The following is a 20,438-nucleotide window of genomic DNA, read 5'->3' as shown; positions in this document are numbered from 1 at the left end:
CTAAGCCCAATGAGCCAATAGTCAAATGGTCTGTGTTAACAAGCCTGGTGCAAAGCAGGCAGCTGCCCTCTTGTCCTCATGAATGATCACTGAAATAGGGCTTGGTCTTATTATAGGACTATGAGTCAGAGAGAAGAAAAAGTGTCCTGCTACTGCAGTTCATAACATTACAGCGCCTCCTAGTGTCTAAATACTGCCATTATGCACCCTTAGAATGTGACTAACATTTACTGTCTTCATGGTTTTAATTTGTATCTTTAGTCTACATTTACTTTAAATTTTTTTAAAAGTCCTATTATAATAATATACTATACTATACTATACTATTTTATATTGTATAATACTAGGTATAGATACAGCAGTGTGAAAAAAGTCTTAGATTTAGATTAGAGAAGAGCTTATTTTATATTTCCAAATATTAATTTTTTTAAATCTTTAATGCTATGGGCAAAATGTTGCAATTAAAATAGTAAAATATTAAGTAACAGACTACAGATTAAAAAGTAAAAAGACTCATCAAGGCTGTCTGGAACTTACAGAGAATAAAAGCAAGCAAGAAGGTCAAAAAAAAAAAAGAAAAGGAAAAACAAAACCTGAGGCAAGTTATATAAGATGTTTTAGAACAGCCTATCAGCTGATGTCTTGAAAATGCATGGCAAAGCCAACGTATGGTCACAGCAAATACTGATTTCATTTTGACTTTGTGATCATTAGTCTGGAACAGCTCTATAAATCATGCCAGAATTTAGGGAAGACTGGAAAGATTTAGACGTGATGTGCAATCCAGTGTTGCAGCAGATGGTGTTACAATCGTACCAACACACCAAGGACAGTCTTTGGTTACCAGAGCCAGTCTAGCCAGTCAGATGATGGCCTCGAAACTTGTTAAGATGTCCTCCATCAGTACCAAAGACTCGTTCTCTGGTCCATCACTCATCAAATTGACAAAATTCTGATGATGTGTGCTGGAAAAAATCTTTACCAGGCAGACTCCATCTCCTGCATTGGACTTGGAAACTAGCAACCTGAGAAAACCTCCATGAGTAAAATGCAGTGTATCCACAGCCTAGAAGTTACTCTGTTGATGTATCACATAAGTGTGAATTGAAACCATTCATCAAACCAGTGGAGCCTCATGCTGGTTTGAGAATGAAAGGAACACTCAAGTATAAAATAGTCAGATACAGAGGGCAATTACATGATTGTATTCTGAGTATGTTCAACCTAGGAGAGTTTTCCCACTTCACCCCATTGCTGTATTCCCTTCACTGGCTTCTTGTAGCTGCTCACATCAGATTTCAAACACAGATGTTTGCCTACAAAGCCAGCAATGGACCCCCACCTAGCTGAAGGCACTTATCACACCCTGCTTCTAGCACAGCTGAGCTTCTAGCACAGCTCGACTGGACCCACCATTCCAAACGTTTATCAAGACTCTTCTCTATCCTGGCACACAGGTAGTGTAATGAACTTGCACTGACTTTCTGAACAGCAGAGTGACTAGCTGTTTTCAAACAAAGACTGAAGACCTACCTCTTCACCAAGCAATGAAGCTCAGAGTTGAGGCTCTGGTGCTCTTGAGAATTAGATTTTATAGGCCAAGATATAGCATATAGTGTACATATATGGTGTAGTGGCAGTCAAGACAGCCACTGTCAAGTCCAAGGCCAAGGCTAGCCGAAATTGAATCCAGACCAAGTTTTAAGGGGGTTGAGGCCAAGTGAAGATCGAATCCAAATGAAAGCAAGGACTAGTCAAGATCAGGACCAAAAACCATCAAATGGTGCATTACACCAATGATTAAGCTTTGTTTCTGTGGAATTACTTCTTGACAAACTTTGAGCATGTGAAAACAAAAGACAACACAGACAATATTTTTATTCTTGGTTAGCACCAAGACCGTATTTAATGAAACCAATGCCAAGACCAAGACAAATCCAAGTACAAATGCCAATAATTCTGAGACAAGTCCAAGTCCAAGACCAGAATTGAATCTTACAGCCCTATCAAGGGGCTTAGTATTTCAAGGCATGATATGCAGGGACTATTACTGTGCTTTACAGGATGACTGACATTCAAAAAGGCTTAGCATGGCATAAGTACACTGATTAGGGTTCCAGGGAAAAGGAACAAGACACCAATTCTCCACTGAGTGCATAAAACACGAAGTATATTCTTATCATGAATTAATCATTTCTCAATCTTCAGGAACACAGAGAACCTTGAATGCGAATAATAAACCATTTAAGCGTTGCTATGCTCAACTGCTTTTTGTGCCATTTGTACAGATCACCTGCCTACAGACAGCTCTGGAGATGTGAATAAAAATGTGGTTTACGAGGACATGATGCACAGTGCAGTGACGAATAAGCTTATTCACGCCTTACACTAACTGTTGATAGACCTGTACCTATTTCTAGCACATAGCATCTTTCTGAAGGGGCTGTTCCGGGCTCCAAAATTGCCTTAAAGACCAATATTTTCTCTCTATTGAATAATAAATTCCTGGAAATGGTGGTTCTACTACTAAAAATATAGCACAACAGAAAAAGTACAAAATTACTGCTAATTTTGTCTTCACCAAGAAATAGAGATTCTGTGACTATATCACTAGTGACACTAGCGACAAACGTCACTAACCCTGCATATGCCAGTGTACTTTCCCAAGAAAAGCAGTATAAGGTTTCATTTACACTCTCACAATTTGCATGTGTGTATTTGCATATTTAACCTGATAGGCTCTTATATATTTTTTAAATCCAAAATCTATTTATTAAACTTTTAAAGCTGATTCAAAACACACTGAAAATAATATAATACTGAATATATGAATCCTGGACATATATAAAAACATAATAATAATCATCATCATCATCAACTGCATGTCTATATTAGATAGTAGATAGTATATAAAACATCAGAAAAGTTTTAAGGAGGACAGATTTTCCATATATTCAATAAAGGGGTCCAAGACCTTGTGAAATCTCTGAATGGAGCAACTCATGCATCTGTTTTTCAGATTTCAAAGGTGTTACATAACACTAAGGATTTCTCTGTCAAGAAGTCCGCTACTCATGTATATATATAATGTCACATCTGGGGTCTGTATTCCTATATATATATATATATATATATATATATATATATATATATATATATATATATTATAGAGTCTGACGTTAGTGAAATGAGACTGATGAATTATTTTACACTACATCAGACCATGCCTAGCACAAAAGGAAGACTTGTCTACCGTCTCAAGTACATCATCCCAAAGTACTTCCTATTTTTGCTTCCCAGGAATTTTATAGTATTTAGAGAATGGACCTGTTTATACTCACTCATTTTCAGTCACCACTTATCTTGCTTAGGGTCGCAGTGGATCTAGGAATACACCCTGGAGGAAACTGGAGAAGCCTGAGGAAACCCATACGGAAATGCATGGGGAGAACATGCACACAGGCTTGACACAGAGAGCTACCTGAACTCAGGATCAAACAGGGGACTCTGGAGCTGTGAGGTGGTAATACTACTCATCATGCCACCGATTTTTGTCCATTTTTGCATTTTGACCAGTCTCTTGAATCCCTTGAAAAGGATTTAATAATCATAAAAACACACTCTTATAAAGTTAGGTTGACTTTAGGTTTCTGAGTCTTGTGTGTTCTGCCATGATGGTGTCTAACAGTCAAATCATACTAGCTCTACACATGGTATTCTCTCAGGAAAAAAAGAGTGCAAAACTGTACTTTTCCATGTCACTCCAGTGGTAACCTCAAGGGTACATCATTTAGTACCTTTAGCGTGTATCTCTTTATCTAGAAAGGTGCATGAAATGTACCTAAAGCTAATTAGGTACAAGACAAGAATTATTTTTAAAGGTATCCTACAATCACATGTACGGTATAGATCAAGGGAAAGGGCCAGTGTGGATCTGGTTTTCATTCCAACTAAGCAGAAGCCACACCTGAGTCTCCTGAAAGCTCAGGATCGACTGATTAACCAGGTGGATTCAGGTGTGGCTCCTGCTTGCACACTGGTCCTTTGTGCATAAGCTTGGACACCCCTGCTATAGATACACACTAAAGGTACAAAAGGTGTACAATTGATAGTAACACACCAGCAACAGGGCACTGATGTGGCACATTTAGTACCATTTTTCAGAGTTTCACACTTTTTAAGGGCTGCCAGTGAAGACCCGCCCACCTTTTCATCTGATTGGTCAGTTTAAAATCGATCACCTGACCACTTTTTTTTTTTTTTTTTTTTAAACAACTACCACTCAAGTCAAGTCGCACATCTTTTTAACACCAGTTTAACACCAAATAAGCCGGGTGAGTTAATAAAGATTATATCTATCTATCTATCTATCTATATATATATATATATATATATATATATATATATATATATATATATATATATATACACAAATTTTTTTTTTAGTTGCTCAATATATTTTTGGCTTTTTTTAAATATTATTTTCTCCCTTGCAGCGATGAGTAAACTAATCCCAGCTCAAGAAGCAGCCAAGATCTACCACACCAACTATGTGAGGAACGCCAGAGCCATCGGCGTGCTCTGGATCATCTTCACCATCTGCTTTGCCATCATCACCATGGTGGTGTTCATTCAGCCCTACTGGATCGGGGACAGTGTGGACACCCCGCAGTCTGGATACTTCGGGCTTTTCCACTACTGCATCGGAAACCCCATCACAGGAGAGCTGGTGTGTAAAGGAAGCGCTCTGGATTTCGGATCCATTCCTTCTGGAGCCTTTAAGACGGCCATGTTCTTCGTGGGGATTTCATTCCTGCTGGTTGTAGGCACCATCGGCTGCTTCAGTCTCTTCTTCTTCTGTAACGCAGGCAGTGTGTATAAGATCTGTGCGTGGATGCAGCTCGCTGCCGGTAAACAGCCAATATACTCCTGTTCATATACAGCCTTAAATACCTGGTCAGCTAAAGCAGGGCTTCTTAAAACCTTTTTTTTTTTTTTCCCCCAGCCAGAGATCCAGAGTTATGGTCATAAGTTTACATACACCTTGCAGAATCTGCAGATTTTTTTATTTTTTTTAGCCAGAGTTTACAAAAACTTTGCAGAATGTGCAAAAAATGTTTTTTGTTGTTGGTTATTTATTTATTTTTATTTTTATTTATTTTTTGCAGCCAGAGAAGTGAAGTTTACATACACCTTGCAGAATCTGCCATTTTTAAAAAAAAATTTTTTTGCAGCCAGAGAAATTTACATACACCTTGCAGAATCTGAAAAATGTTTTTTTTTTGTTTGTTTTGTTTGTTTCTTTGTTTATTGCTGTCACAGTTTACATACACCTTGCAGAATCTGCAAAGTTTTTTTTAAAGATCATAAAAATTGCATTTTTCATTTAATACTGCCCTGAATAAGCTATTTTACATAACAAATGTTTACATACTTACATCCACAATACACAATAATAACTAAATTTACACAAATGAACCAATTCAAAAGTTTACATACGCTTGATTCTTAATACTGTGTGTGTTACCTGGATGATCAACGTTTTGTGATAGTTGTTCATGAGTCCCTTTTTGTCCTGAGCAGTTAAACTGCCCACAGTTCTTCAGAAAAATCCTCCAGGTCCTGCACGTTCTTTGCTTTACCAGCATCTTTTGCTTATTTGACCTTTTTCCAACACGGCTATATGAGGTTGAGATCCATCTTTTCACACTGAGGATAACTGAAAAACTCGTACACAACTATTACAAAAGGTGCAAACATTCACTGATGCTCAAGAAGGCAACACCATACATTAAAGCAGGGGGATGTAAACTTTTGAACAGGATGCTCAGTGTAAATTGTTATTATTTTGTTTAAAGATCTTATTTGTTTCATTTAGTACTGCCCTTCAGATGCTACATAAAATACTTACATGTTTCCCAGAAGACAAAATAATGGACCCCCTGGATATGCTTTTTTTTTTTTTTTTTTTTTTTTGGTGGAACCCTCGACCCTGTTTTGAGAACCATTTGCCTGAAGGTTCCCTAAAGTGCTACGGATGACAAAAAGAAAGAAAGAAAGAAAGAAAGAGAGAAAGAAAGGCAATAAGTCATCAAGAATAATATTCTCAGGACCTGATTATTACAAAATAATATAATGTAGCATGTTATTTGTTTATTTAAAAAATATTCATATACCAAATAACATTTTGCTTTCTTTGAGGTGTTACATCACTACAAAATGAAGCAGAGAATAACTTAGAATCATATTCAAGAGAAGGAGTAAAGAGATAAGGAAACAATAGAAACAAACTGCACACACACACACACGCACACTCTCTCACAAAGAACGGTACCCAACTTTTCCTCGTCTCTGAGGATGGTGCCATCTTTTACCTGGGAAAGTGCACATGGTGTAGCTTTAATTAGCTTTCAGAGCTGTAAAATACATCAGTACATCCTCCGAATATGTACCTGAAATTATATTTAAAGGTAAAAGATTACACATTACACATTAAGGTACAAAACCCCAGCATCAAGGAAAGGTACGGTTTGGTTTTTGGCCATATAACTAATTTACTCATGAAAGTAATTTGATTCGGTAATGGATCTGTTGATTCGGACTGTGAGACAGAAGATCCTTGACCGCTTAGCTCTGTACTTAGACTGGCTCCTTTCTCAAATGGAAGTCACTTTGCATACACAGATCTGTCAAATGAATAAATGTAAATGTAAACCTGTCCAGAATTTTTTACAAAAATGTAAAAATGTCCAGTTTCAGCACCACGGTCAGTTCCATCAGTTCCTACACTACAGCCAGTGAGCTTATTAAGATATAGGCTACTGCTTCATAAAACACATGTAGCTTGACATTTATATTTCTATTTGTGCATTTGCCAGATCTATTCAGCCACGGTTAAGACACAAGGGTCTTGCTTGATCAAGGGACCTACGGTGGCTTTCTGATAGTTCTGGGATTTTAACTCACCATCTTTTTAACCAGTAAGCTACCACTACTCCAATATGAGTAATAACAGAAAACATGAAGCAGAAAAAAACCACTACAGGAAATAAACTAGGAATGTTAACAATGGTTGGGGACATTCCATGATGGATTTAATTCTAAGTTTTATTATCAGTATACAGATATACAGGATGGCACGACAGCCTGTTGTTTCCACCTCGCAGCTCTAGGGTCCCTGGTTTAATCCTGAGTTTGGGTTATTGTCTATTCCTTGTGTCTGCGTGGGTTTCCTCCGGGTTCTCTGGTTTTCTCCCACCTCCCAAAACATGCCAGTAGGCAGCCTATCTGCTCTAAATTGCCCCTAGGTGTGAATGAGTGTGTGAATGTGTGCTTGCTGTCTTGTAATAGATCCAGGGTTGTAAAGATTCGAAATACTGAAGCTCATTCAAACAGCTGCTGAAGTATAAAAAAAACAACATTCCTGAAAATTCCACTACACACTGTATTCTGTTTAAAGAGCAAGAGTCAGTGAAAGTAAGAGCACTTAGTAAACTAATACCTGAGCCTGTGCCAGCTGTCCTGCCTCATAGATATCATCTGACACTAAATAATAGATAGCAGTTTAGCTCCCTACAGTGAAAGCAGGCCTGGCCAGAGTTGCCTGGCAACAGTTTTTCATATTTATTGCCTGTCTTGCATATTTCATTGCTTCTTGTCTGGTGGAGGCATAATGTTCCACTTGGTGGAACAATAAAGACAATCTGTTTAAGTAATAATTCGACATAGAGAGTAATAAATAATGTGATAGAACATAGCAAAGCATTTTTACTTAAGAGCTGGGAACATTTTATGCTGAGCTGTGATTATGTTGTCAGGTTTATGTTCTAGAGGCCCGGTCTTTGGTCTTATTTTCTGTCTGGCTGTGTACATTTAAAGGTCTATCTGAGAACAAATTCATACTTGAGGCGGATCTCAGAAAGACTGTGCACTCGGAACGAGGCAGAGATTTATCACAGGCATCACAGCGTGGTATATTTTCAGTATAGTCCTTTCACTTGGATATGTGCTGGGTTTTATGGTAACCACCAGGTGCTTGATGGGAAAAAGCTGCTGCTTGTCTGTTTTAGTTAAGACTTTTTTCACTTTTTAGTGGAAAAGTCTGCATGCACACTTTCATTCTTCCTATCGTAGGAAAAACGATGTTCCATAAAGCAATCAATAAGAAAGAGAGCATGTTGGCTAAACTTTTCTAGTGTCTATATCGTAACTAAAACAAACAAACAATAGATTTTTTTTTTAGATACATCTATTTGTGGCTTTTTACCTGAAGGGCCTGGTGGATACCATAAAACCCAGTATATATATTTACTCCAGTTTCTAATTTTTTTAGAGTTTTAATCACTTTCTAATTAGCATTACAATTTAAATTATATGTAAAATGTTAAATCTGACATCTCTTTGTATGGCTATTTAGTCCTTTTTTTTTTTTTTTTTTTTTTTTTTTAACTATTTGCCCTGAAAAGTGCCATTTTTTGATTGATGATTTTCCATAATACATACAGTTGATGATGTTAACTATATTCTAGTCTCATGTTAGCTAAGTCTAACATACATACAGAGATAGATTTCATTCCTATTTATATTAATGAACTCAAAACTTCTCCATTTGCCTTGACAGAACTGGAGTCGAGACGAGAGCACCAGCCGTAAGATTACTATTGTGAGATTGGGATGAGTGGGCATGGCTTGCAGGGGTGTTAGTTAATATCACAACTGTCAATCATTCCAGATTCATGTCAGTTGGCTGCTATTTTAAATGGGGGAAGAAAAAGACTAATTTGGCATATTTTGAGTGATAACTCCTAGCAGCATGGAGAATATATGCAAAACTCCAACCAAGACAGTAATCAGAGCCCAAAACCCAGGATGAACCCACAGACCTGAGATAACAACGCTAATTGGTATGCCAATGTGCCAACCCCAGCAGTTTATCCCACAGGCACTGGGAACTAATGCAGGGCATTAGACATGAACAGTATGTGGAAACTCTGAGTAACTAGCAGTGGAAGTCCACTTTGCAGTTTGGTGCAGGCGAGTTCAAATCCCAGGACTGCTCACTGTACTCTGTTGCTTTGAATAAAAAATAAATACATGTGAATATACATATGTGTCTTTGTGAAACATTTTAAACCTATGAAACGGTGATCAGTCTGTTTTTCCGTTATGCAGCAACCTGTATGGTCATAGGCTGTATGATATACCCAGACGGCTGGGACTCGGAGGAGGTGAAGCGCATGTGTGGCCAGCGCACAGATAAGTACACACTGGGGAACTGCACGGTGCGCTGGGCTTACATCCTGGCCATCATCAGCATCATGGACTCCCTCGTCCTCTCCTTCCTGGCCTTTGTACTGGGCAACCGACAGGACAAACTGCTGCCTGAGGACTTCCAGGTGGGAGAGAGCACAGGTAAGATGACAAGCTATTTCTCTACATACACACATTTACAAGGAGAAAAAAGGTTACATTTATTTAAAAGTTCTATGTAGAACCCTATGAGTGATCCTTCAGTATCCAGAAAAAACTCTTAAGGAAACCTTTTTTCGAAGAGTGTATTATAGGACATAGACAAAAACTCCTATTCCACCATTTGTACCACAGAGCTGTTGAATTCTCAATTCTGATTGGTCAGAAGGTGTTGATTAATCTTCTATAACAGCAGCTCTGACAATAGTTCAGGTTAATACTGATCAGCTCGTTCTAATATGTTTTTATTTCTATTGTAACAATTTACACAGGCACTTGTATGGCACATAAACAGATAAAAATTAATTTGTGTAATTGTTTATATGATGTGATGAGATATATGAAGTTTTCTGTGATGTTTATGTGGCTAACTAACTTTGCCAGCATTCCACAACATTAAATGTAACTATAAATGGATAAAAAAAGTGTAATGAGCACTTATTTAATAAATAAAAAATGTAACGAAAATATAATTAGTATCTAATAAAGAGAGGAGAAAGGACAAGCTTTTATATTAATCAGTGAGATTCACAAAAGCCTCCCACGTTTTCTACTGTATCTTCTAAAAAGCAAGCTCAAGCCAAAGACAACGACCTTCACTCTGAAACAAACGTCAGTTGATCTTGTTTCTAAGCAACACAATATTAAAATAGACAGTTGGGTAACTTTTGTTTCTTCTCTCGAGTCAATCGAGTCCCATGTGACAGCAGTGTGTTGAAAGCACGACTCTGCTGAGGTTAAGGGTCCAGGTGAAGTGACAGGTTTTTCTAGACTGTCAGATTGTGAGGCTGATACACAACTGTGTCTTTCAATTTCAGAAGAAGCATGAAGCGTCTGACGTCCGCCTCTATTTATGGAACTGCATCAGCCAAAACATCTTTGGCCATATTCTACATCTGGAGTTTCTTCCACTACTATTAAGGGAAGGACTTTTAATATTAATGACATGCTACTTTTGTACTGTACAGTCTTTATCCTTTATCTGATCTACATTTAGTCTTTCAGCTGCTTATTACTTTTTTTTTTTTTTTTATAAAAATGGTCTATATGCATCTTGTAATTAAAAAAAAAATCAGGACAAGGTTAGCCACTAAAAAAAACAATCTTAATTAAATAATTTTTCCTCATATATTTTGTTGTGTTTTAGAAAATATGTTATTTATAACTATGAAAATCCCAAAGAAGATTCTTTTGTACAGATGATAATTTTTATGTTTCATGTATATTTTTTAGCCCATAATTAAATTTGGTTACACTAACTGTGGAGGACTGTGTCATTGAAGCGTACATGTTTTACCATCTATATATGTCATCAAAAGCGTCTGGTCTATTTCCAGTCTTCGACCTTCCAGTTTCAGCGTCCACTGTAGCTTCAGATTCTTGCTCTTGGCTGACAGGAGTGGACTCCAATGTGGTCTCCTGCTGTTGTAGCCTCGAGGTTTATTGTGTTGTGCGTTCCGAAATGCTATTCAGCTCAACACAGTTGTAAAGAGTGCGTTACGGTAGCTTTCCTGTCAGCTCCATCCAGTCTGTCCTTGGACCTCTCCTCAACAAAGCGTTTCCACCCACAGAACTGCCTCTCACTTGATGTTTGTTTTTTGTCTGTCACATTTTTCCCCATTTTGATGTTTGATGTGAACTTTAACTGAAGCTCTTGACCTGTATCTGCATGATTTTATGTTGTGCTGCTGCCGCATGATTGACTGACTAGACAATTGCACGAATACCTATAACCCAATTCTTGATTTGAGTTTTAGACGAACACATGCTGAAGGCCAAGCAGAGACAATAGACCAGTTACTGTGTGTTCTTCTTCTTTCAGCCGCTCCCGTTAGGGGTCGCCACAGTGGATCATTGGTCCGCATATTTGATTTGGCACAGTTTTTACGCCAGATGCCCTCCCTCACACAACCCTCCCCAATTTTATTCGGGTTTGGGACCAGCATTAGGAGCGCCCTGCCGTGTGCAAAAACAGTGGCTGGGGTTGGTTTCTTAGCTGGGAAATGAACCCAGGCCACTGCAGTGAGAGCGCCGTGGCCTAACCACTAGTCCTCCAGGGACCCCAGACCAAGTCCTGCGTCTAAATTATATTTAAACAGAAAACACCAACACAGCTCTGTGACTTTCAAGTCTTTATTCATAACAACTACAGAAAGGGTTTTATTGAAGCGGCAAACAATCGAGAGCAGAGCGGCTGAGAAAAAGAGAGAAAAGGACGTGCTTGTAGAAACTGGAAAAGGTCAAAGGTGAAAGTCTTTCAATACAAAAGAGCAAACAGAGGTCCAGGTCCTTCACAATAAAATTACCCTACGTTCATTTACACATAAAAAAAAAAAACCACTGATCCTGCTTCGAGCAACATCAGTAGGAAAATCCCCAAACCCCAGAGAAGCGTTTATCAAGGCATCTTCGTATTGGTTACTCAAACATTGCCATCAAGCCACTGAGCAAAGCAATGCATGAATGCAACAATACTGACACTGTGAAGAAGAGCGCCAACTCTTTGGTACATGTATGTACAAAACACGAGACGGTTTCGTGACACCACCGGCTCTGTGGTGAAGACGTTCACCTCTCTCCTACTGCGCGTATGAAACTTTTTTGCACACCGACAGTCCAACACATCCCAAGTTGTGCGCTGTTTTTTTGTTTTGTTTTGTTTTTTTAAACATTTTTCTATTTTTTTTTTGTTACATATGACAAAGTGACGCAGGCACAGCTGGAAATCATTAAGCTGAAAATTCACATCTGTTTATACAGTAAATGTCCATTTACAGCCAGGCCATCACTGTCAGCCTAAATCATTCATACGTCTCCTGCAGCCTGCACTGTAATGAGAAAACCATCCACAAAGAACAACAAAAAAAAAAAAACAACCAACCAACCTTTTTACAGCAGAGACAGGACATCTGTGCTTCCTTCAGTATTGCCAAATAAGCATGTCTGTCTGTCAAAAAGACTGATTACGACTAAAGCAAATGTACAGAAAAATTTTACCTGTATTGTTAAACTGCTATTGTACCCTTCATACGAACACAAGCATGATGTTAGATGCTGTCGGCACACAGAAGAGAGGAAAAAAGCGTCAAAACGACAGGATACATCAAACTGCACCCGGTACATAAGAAAGGAACATTACAAGAAATAAATAGATATTACATCTGTTTGATTGGACCGCTTCATGTTCCATCATGAACCGATGTGTGCCATTTGACCAGACTGTTAGTCTTTATCAGAGGTGAGTATCTGTGTACGTGTTTGTTGTTTTTTTTTTTTTCTTTTCATTTCCTTTCAGCTACTACGATGAGATCCAGGCGTGGCGGAGGCACTCGGCAGCTGTAGCTCTTTTCTCGGGAATCAGATCCAGCATGGGGAGGAGGAAGCTGCTGAAGCTCTGCGCCTCCTCCCTCGGCCACTCGTACTTCTCCACCAGGACGTCCAAAAGCCCCCACGGCTTCAGCTTAGTGATGTGCCTCAGCTCACCTGGGTGACAAACACACACACACACACACACACACAGAGAGAGAGAAAAATAACCTTCATAAATAAATTCAGTCACAAATGTGAATAAGGGCACTACATCTAAATGCATATTCATTATTTCACACTAGTATGCATTCCACCAATATTGCAGGGGACATTCCTATTTGCTGTAGTTGCTATGGTGATATGATGGACTTCTTAAAGCAAAACAAGTGTCTGAATTTCTTCCCTATTTACCAGAAAATGCACAATTTGGGGAGCAGTCTTGGAGAAGTAATATTCCCTGGATGATGTTCTCTGTATAATTACACACAGTGCACCGTAAACCCAGCAATTTCTTTCAGCTCTAAACTGACTTGTCAGGATAGATACTAGATACAGGATAGACATAGATAGAGCTGCCAGTTTTGTAAATAAAAGATGTTTAATGATCATTAAAGCCAGCAAGTACTTGTTAGTGGTGTATTTAAAGGGAAAAAAATCCACCCAGAATGACTTTACAATTCACATTTGATCTTCAATAGCATCCAAGTTTTATTTTGTAATGAAATCTTGTGTTTAAATGTAAATTCTTTAAAATTACAACTACTGCTGACAGTCACACCACTGAGAATTATCCCTTACTTCTATCTTTACCTAATGACAGTGATGCAGCGGCACTTTAGTACATTGCTTTTAATGTATTCTGGGGGTTTAAGGTTGCTAGATCATTTGTTCGAAATCTTTACATAAAAGCAGCTCATGACGATGTGTTTCCGAAGCACTCATTAGCAAATGTTGTCTTTGTCACTCCAGAACGAGAAAGTGACAGGCCGATTTCAGACATGTTAATGCATACCTCATTCATCAAACATAAATTACACACAAGGTTGCTAAACACATTATGCACTCTTATCACGTAGGTGGCAAAGCTGTTATTGATATGTGGAGAAATGAGAGGACACTGGCCAACCTTTCTTAGTGAAGAACTCCTTTGAATATTTGCCATTCATGATGAGTTTGCGAGGAACTTTGCCCAGCAGCTCAATGATCAGCGCAATGTGATCTGTTCATGGGAGAGAGAAAGTGGGAAAAAATAAATAAAAAATACACGTAAAGGAGTGTATTCAAAAATGTAAAATGCTGATGCACATCAAAAATTTTACTTCAGGCTCCTATATGGGAACGTTAGACCACTCTTGCTCTTGGAATTGTTGAAGTGAGTAATCGTATTTTGATCATGGTAGATTTAGAGTCAAGTTAGCTAGCTAACTGGTAACAAGCATGCTAATTATTTTCCTCAAGTCTAGCACAGTAAATCACAAGATGGCCATTTACATATTCATATAACTGTTTAACAAATTTTCAGTCTTTTCCCCAAAAATGTTACTATAATATTAATATTACTAAAGAGCATTTTGATTCAAGGAGTCATCCACTGAGGAATTTTTTTTTTAAATCCTGTTTTATTTTAATTTAAAATGCTAAAATGCCATAAAACTACATGGCTTATACATAGACTGAATAATGATTATCATGATTCACAACTAATCATGATTATTTTGCATCCCTAATACTAAGAATATATGTGGGTGTGCATGTAGGTGTCTAGTCCTGCTCTGTGGCATTCATCCTCACATATAAAGATAAAATAAGACAAAATCGGATTGTCTCAGGCATAATGGCAAGTGTAAATTCTACACGAGGAGCATGTGCATCGTGCCCTCCCATTAAACTTGCATGACTCTCACCCAAGTGCTAATTAATAAGCACAATGCGGTTTAATATTTAACAGCACTCTGCCACCAAAGCTAGCTATTATTCAGTGAAGAGGGATGGAGAGAGATTCAGAGCTATTCATTAGAGCTAATACTAAGAGGTGGTGTACGAGTAACAAAGACAAGACTGGGTCAGTGATGATAAATCCTGATTTATAATGAACATGGGGATTGTGCTTTAAACAGGGAAGGGTGTTTATGGCAAGGAACGTTTTGCAAATTATGGAAGTTTCAAGGAATGGAAGGATTTTTTTTTTTGGTAAATGGAGAAGCAAATATTTACCTTCATCTCTGGAGTAATCCTCTCCGGAATGCGGTTCAAACAAGTAATCCCCTGTCGCCAACTCAAACGCCTGGAAAAACACATATTCCATAAAGTATAAGTATGTGTATAGAGGTGTGCGTGTGTTTGTATTCACTGTGTGGATCCACTTATATAAGTATAAAGGTGGGTCCAGTCTGTGTGTGTGTCTATCTGTGTGTCCACTAGAATCCTCAGGTCATCACATTCCCATGCTGGTAAGCAGTGAGCTGGAGATCAGGGATTTTCAGTGACCTTCACCAGTCTGAGGTCTGCGAGGTGTCAGTGTGCTACACACTGGGCCTTCATTGTTTCAGAGTCGGATTAAAAATGCTGATGGAGCTGCAGGGTTTACCTCGCTCTACTTTTATTATTAGATGTGCTGAGTAGGGACATTACATGAGAGGGCCAAGTGCCAGAGAGCAAGCAAGCCCAGTCAGCATCACTCTGACCAAAATCCACTGAGCTTTCAGGATTTGCCTAGAAAACATACTACAGCATTTACATAGTGCATAAACTATGGCCATGTTTCTAAAGTATTTTGTCAAACTGAATAAATCGATTCCAATTATATTAATGCAGATTCCCAATGAACTTGTACCTCGGTGCTCTGTTTAATATCTCAGTTAAAGTACTTTGTACTTTACTTTTATTCCCAACCAAATTATAGAGTATGTGAGGAGAGACATTTATTGCACATGTTACAATAACAAGCAGCTAGTGTTAGTTTCACCCTGCTAGTGTTGAACAAGCCTTCAATTGTCATAATTCTGCTTCAAAATATTCCAAACGTATTCCCTATCCAACAATGCAAAAACATTGTTGTCTTCCAGTTTTTTGCACCCAGTGTATGTTGTGATGTAAAAGTGCAATCAGAAAAAGTATGCATGGAATACAACTCATGGCAATTAAGATAAACTGGACCAGTAATCTATAAAAAATATTTCAAACTAGACTTTACTTTGTTCCAATTCAGGTTTATACTTAAGTTTTTCATTCAGTCACGTAGGTAATTGAACAGGATACAAATAAGTGACTACAACTAAATCAGTGTTGGGGAGAGTAGAAATAAATTAATTCTATTTATATTACAGTGCTGTTGAATGTTCAAATCTGATTGGTCAGAAGGTGACTGAACAGTAGCAAAACATTAAACCTAACTACTAATGGATAAAAAGTACAAGGTGACAAACTAAGAAATAAATTTTAATCTTTGGTAAACTGCTGTGGAATAAATAGATTAAATGACTTTGGGACACGCTGTTTTTAGAAAATAAGTGACTCTGTGATGATCGTTGATTATTTTCCCTATAACAGCACGCCCTGTCATGTTTAATTCTTTACCTATTTCATTTCTGATTTTCTATCTTTCTATCTGTGCTTGTGTGAACGTGTGTGTGCCCACCATGCATGCTGTGCTCCAGATGTCTGCTGGTGTGCTGTAGCCTGAACCGATTAGCACCTCCAGAGAACGATACTGCCGTGTCTGAATATCATCCGTGAAGTGTTTGTGCTGAACACAGTCACAAGAGAGAGAAAAAGAAGAAGGGGGAGAACGAAGAGAGTGAGAGAACTCATTCAGATTTAAGCACATATACAGCCTGTGTACTACTAAATACCTGCACTAGAGTACCATGATTTTCAGCACGAGGAAGATTTATGAAGAGGTTGCTCTTCTACTCACCACCCAGCAGGCGTTGCCCAGGTCAGCGATTTTCACCTGGATCTTGTCAGTGTTCAGTGGATCTAGCAGGTTCACCAACAGATTCCCTGCTGCAAGCTTAACTGCAGAACAACAAACAAAAACAGAGAGAACCTGAGAATCAACACTACATGACAGATACCCACTAGCAAGGCTGGACAGGATGTGTTTGCTGGTGTAGCATTTAATCAGTGAGTCTGGTGCGGATGAGGCGTTTTGAGACAGATCAATTATATGGATCAATAAAATGCTCCAGTGAGCCAGCAAACACATCGCCACTCCATGGGTCTGACGCTGCAGGAACTGTGGCCTGGCCTTAAAAAATAAATCTATAAATAGATAAACACTGTAAGGTCTTTAAACTTTCCCCACAAATGTCCAGATAAGGGGAAGCAGCAACAAGATATCTTTGAGACAGATTTGCAGGAGTAAATGGGTTCTACTGGGTCTATATTCCATGGAGTAAACTAAACAAGGCAGCTCAGTGACACCAATTAGTTGAACTCTCTGATAACACTTTGATATTAATCTTGCAACAACTAGATGTTAAATCGGCCATGCATAAACCTCAATTATTAATACAAATTCGAACGAAATTTACACAACTTTACTCTCAGCCCTAATATGGTCAATTTGCCCAAAAAGGGCTGGTGTCTAGTATTTCTTAACCTTAGTACGGAAGTGTGAATCAGAACTGGGATCCTGTGAAACCCAATTTAAAAAAAAAAATTGGGAATTTTATTTGTCCTAAATGGCTGCCTCATGTTGTTAGAGTGTTCAGCTACACTGTGATGATTAGACTGTATCCTAAACCACATCAGCAAGTGTGAAATTGCTGGAGAACTGGATTCAATTTGAGGCAGATATTTACAGAAAACTTTTTAGGCGAGATAGACTTCAAGTACAAAACTATACAAGTCTTCGTCGACATTTAAGGGTAAGTGGAAAATTGTGTAAATTTGATTTGGTGCAAAACAATTCAATAAACTCGTATCAATAAAAAACAACGACAAACTCATATAAATTTTCTTACCATGCATCAAATACATTTGACAACTGCTGAACAAATAAAACCAACTAATCAACCAAAAAAGGCATTTTGCCTAAACCTGGAGTCTCCAAACTTACCTGCAAAGGGACAGTGTGGCTTTTATTCCAGCCAAATAGAAGCTGCACCTAATAGACAAGTAAAGCCCAAGCTCATTCAGGTGTAATCAGGTATGACTCCTGTTTGGTTGGAATTAATACCTGCAGCCACATCACATCATTTTGCAGATAAGACTGAAGTCCCCTGGTCTAAACTATCCATTTGGTTGTTAAAGGTTTGTCGAGCACCAAAACCACATACACCCCACACCACAAACAGAAACATATGCACTACAAATTAGAAATACCACATGACTCAAGAACTGTTAAAAAAGCTGGAGGTTGGAAAACACAAACACAGAGATGAAGGTTAGTAACTAGTATACAAAACATCCTCCACCAGGCCTCCTCACTGACCGTCCTCCATGTCTGGGCCTGCCTGTGAACTGGGTTCCGCCTCCTTCTTGTGTCTCGACTCCATCTCCCAATCGTTTACCGCATTACATGCGTTCAGCTTCTTTGTATCCAGCGTCTGCTGTTTCTGCTGCGACTCAAACACGTCACAAAGCAAAGGTCCATTACCATCAGGACAGCTTGGCTCGCTGGGTGTGGTCCCGTTGCACACTGGGTAGGGGTTAATGGGCTGGGACTCCGCCTCTCCTGTGACATTGCCGTAAGGGTTGATGGGAGTTTCCTCCTTCTCTTGCTGCTGCACATCGGCAGGTTTCTCATCCTCAGGGTGCTGGCTGCTGAAGTTTCCATCCATGGCACATTCTCTGTGCTGCGACCAGGGTTCAGGAACTGCATCTGGATGAGATATGAGATGTGTGTGTGTGAGAGAGAGAGAGAGAGAGAGAGAGAGCATTCAAGAGAGCATAATTTATACATTATTTGGGTGTTATTTAAATTCCAACACCAGTTTCAGTCATTAGAAATACCCTTCACCTAAACGCATATCAAAAAAAATATGCAGCCGTTACTAATATGGGAATGAGTCTGGAGTGAGTCATCGTTTATTCTGAGGCAGGTGTGACTCACAGCATCTACTGAAATTTAATGGAAATGGAGCTGAGGTTGTTTCTGAATCAGCTCGACATCAAGGATGTTGTACTATATTTGTCAACAGGATGTCACTGCTCTGTCACAAAGATTTCATTAAATGTATGCACTTGAATATTTATTCTCTATCCTAACTCTATGCATCTGCCATCTGTCTCTGTCTCTCTTTCTCCTTCCCTCCACCCTCGCTCTCACCCAGGGTGGCCTCGGCTGTGATTTCCTGCAGAGTCTGACTGTTGGTTACTGACGGAGTTGTGTCAGGGGTTTCTGTTTCCTCGTCCTCCTCATCCTCGCCCCCTTCGTTCGCTCTCTCTAGTCCTTCGATGTCCAGGATGCGTTTCTCGAGCAGCTCGGCCTGCCGCTTCTGCTTCTTCTTCAGCTTCTTCTTCTTGTTCTTAGACATTTTCACCATCTGATAGAGAGACAGCAACACTTACTCAACAAGTCATAAGATAAGATTAAATGAAAGAATTATTGCGTTAAGAAAAGAATAATAGTTAATACCTGTTTCGGAGCTGGCGCTGTGCTTACTGCAAAAAAATGAGGGGGAAAATATATATAAAAATCATGCTGACAAACACACCATGAAAGCAGGACAAGCCACATGCTGCTGAAGTGATTAATAGGTAGAGAGAATAGCTTGGCAATCTTCAAACACAGCTTCACTCCAAATCTCTTACATAACTTACACGAGTCTTACATAACAATATAGAGCAGTTTGAAGGGGAAATTGCATGTATGGATTTGGTTTATTTGTAATCTTTGAGAAAACAGATCTGCAACAAATCTGCTTACCACCCAAGGACCAATCTCTAGTATAGATCACTACTAGTATGTTGATATTCTGGGAAATCAAACTAACTATGTTTCTTAGAAAATACTGCAGGCAGGTACAAACAAAAATAAAAACTGTGGGCGTGGACAAGATCGGTCAAGCATGGCTGTAAGATGGATGGGAGTGGGGAAAAAAATGCATGCACACCTCTAATCACTTCAAATGCACTTGGGTGCATCTGCTCCCAAGACCAGGCCTTGACAAGTGATTGGTTCAACTTGTCAGGTTAGGTCCTGTTTCAAGTTATATGCTGTTAGAGAATGTCATGTTGGCATCTGTGGAGAGTCCCTTTTTCAGGTGCTGGATATATTGAGCAAAGAACGCATAAAAAAAGCAAATGACTATGGGCGTTTTCACACTTGGGCCAAATACTCAACTCCGCACTCAGGACCGATTCTAGGCTCTTTGGGGATGGGACTTCTAAACGCAGGTGGAGAAGAATTCTTTCCGAACCACGGCTCAACTGCGCAATTCCATACATCACTTTTCTGTGGTGAAGAACAGCTCTTTTTGAAAAGCAGGGCATGTCATCAAGGAGCCGTTCTCATATACAGGAAGATTTTTAGCTGTGCAGGCTGGCACAAGACATGCATTTTTCACACTGCTCTCAGTGCAAGCACTCGCACCACAAAGGTGAGCTAATTACAGTGCTTCAGTCCTATATAGTGAAAAGTTTGTTTACACCTATCACACCTATATGTGCTTTTTGAACATACCATTCCAGATTTAGTCCTCCTTTGCCAGATG

At 39.0% G+C, this 20,438-nt stretch overlaps 2 protein-coding genes across 8 annotated transcripts in view; one reads left to right on the top strand and one right to left on the bottom strand.

Moving 5' to 3' along the window:
- The first annotated feature begins 3,385 nt into the window (after positions 1–3,385).
- On the top strand, positions 3,386–11,815 carry lhfpl5a (LHFPL tetraspan subfamily member 5a). 3 transcript variants are annotated; one of them, XM_026935680.3, is made up of 4 exons: positions 4,007–4,334; positions 4,497–4,910; positions 9,172–9,411; positions 10,287–11,815. In XM_026935680.3, exons 2-4 carry the CDS (start codon positions 4,499–4,501, stop codon positions 10,295–10,297), a joined length of 663 nt encoding a protein of 220 aa, XP_026791481.1. In that variant the 5' UTR covers positions 4,007–4,334; positions 4,497–4,498; the 3' UTR covers positions 10,298–11,815. The 3 variants fall into 3 exon arrangements, with proteins under 3 accessions (XP_053083071.1, XP_053083072.1, XP_026791481.1); XM_053227097.1 differs by having other exon boundaries at positions 3,398–4,334; positions 9,172–11,815; XM_053227096.1 differs by lacking the exons at positions 9,172–9,411; positions 10,287–11,815 and having other exon boundaries at positions 3,386–4,334; positions 4,497–5,931.
- The window catches only part of srpk1b (SRSF protein kinase 1b), a 34,970-nt gene continuing 26,119 nt past the window's right edge, over positions 11,588–20,438 (bottom strand). For 4 of the 5 annotated variants that reach the window (XM_026935595.3, XM_026935596.3, XM_026935594.3 and 1 more), the window contains 8 exons: positions 19,361–19,386; positions 19,052–19,268; positions 18,215–18,604; positions 16,694–16,794; positions 16,415–16,522; positions 14,992–15,061; positions 13,904–13,996; positions 11,588–12,951 (listed from right to left, as the gene is read on the bottom strand). In XM_026935595.3, coding sequence (XP_026791396.1) covers positions 12,767–12,951; positions 13,904–13,996; positions 14,992–15,061; positions 16,415–16,522; positions 16,694–16,794; positions 18,215–18,604; positions 19,052–19,268; positions 19,361–19,386 — 1,190 coding nt within the window. In that variant the 3' untranslated portion in view covers positions 11,588–12,766. The remainder of the gene's footprint in view (positions 12,952–13,903; positions 13,997–14,991; positions 15,062–16,414; positions 16,523–16,693; positions 16,795–18,214; positions 18,605–19,051; positions 19,269–19,360; positions 19,387–20,438) is intronic. The other variant, XM_053227095.1, reaches the window with a different exon arrangement.

This window comes from Pangasianodon hypophthalmus, chromosome 20 (assembly GCF_027358585.1).
Source record: "Pangasianodon hypophthalmus isolate fPanHyp1 chromosome 20, fPanHyp1.pri, whole genome shotgun sequence".
Classification (NCBI taxonomy): Eukaryota; Metazoa; Chordata; class Actinopteri; order Siluriformes; family Pangasiidae; genus Pangasianodon; species Pangasianodon hypophthalmus.
The sequence above is the reverse complement of the archived record's forward strand: the minus strand, read 5'-3'. Positions and strand labels throughout refer to the sequence as shown.

Bases quoted from the DNA above. Each gene is read 5' to 3' on its own strand.
- lhfpl5a (XM_053227096.1), top strand. From the start codon at position 4,499: ATGAGTAAACTAATCCCAGCTCAAGAAGCAGCCAAGATCTACCACACC.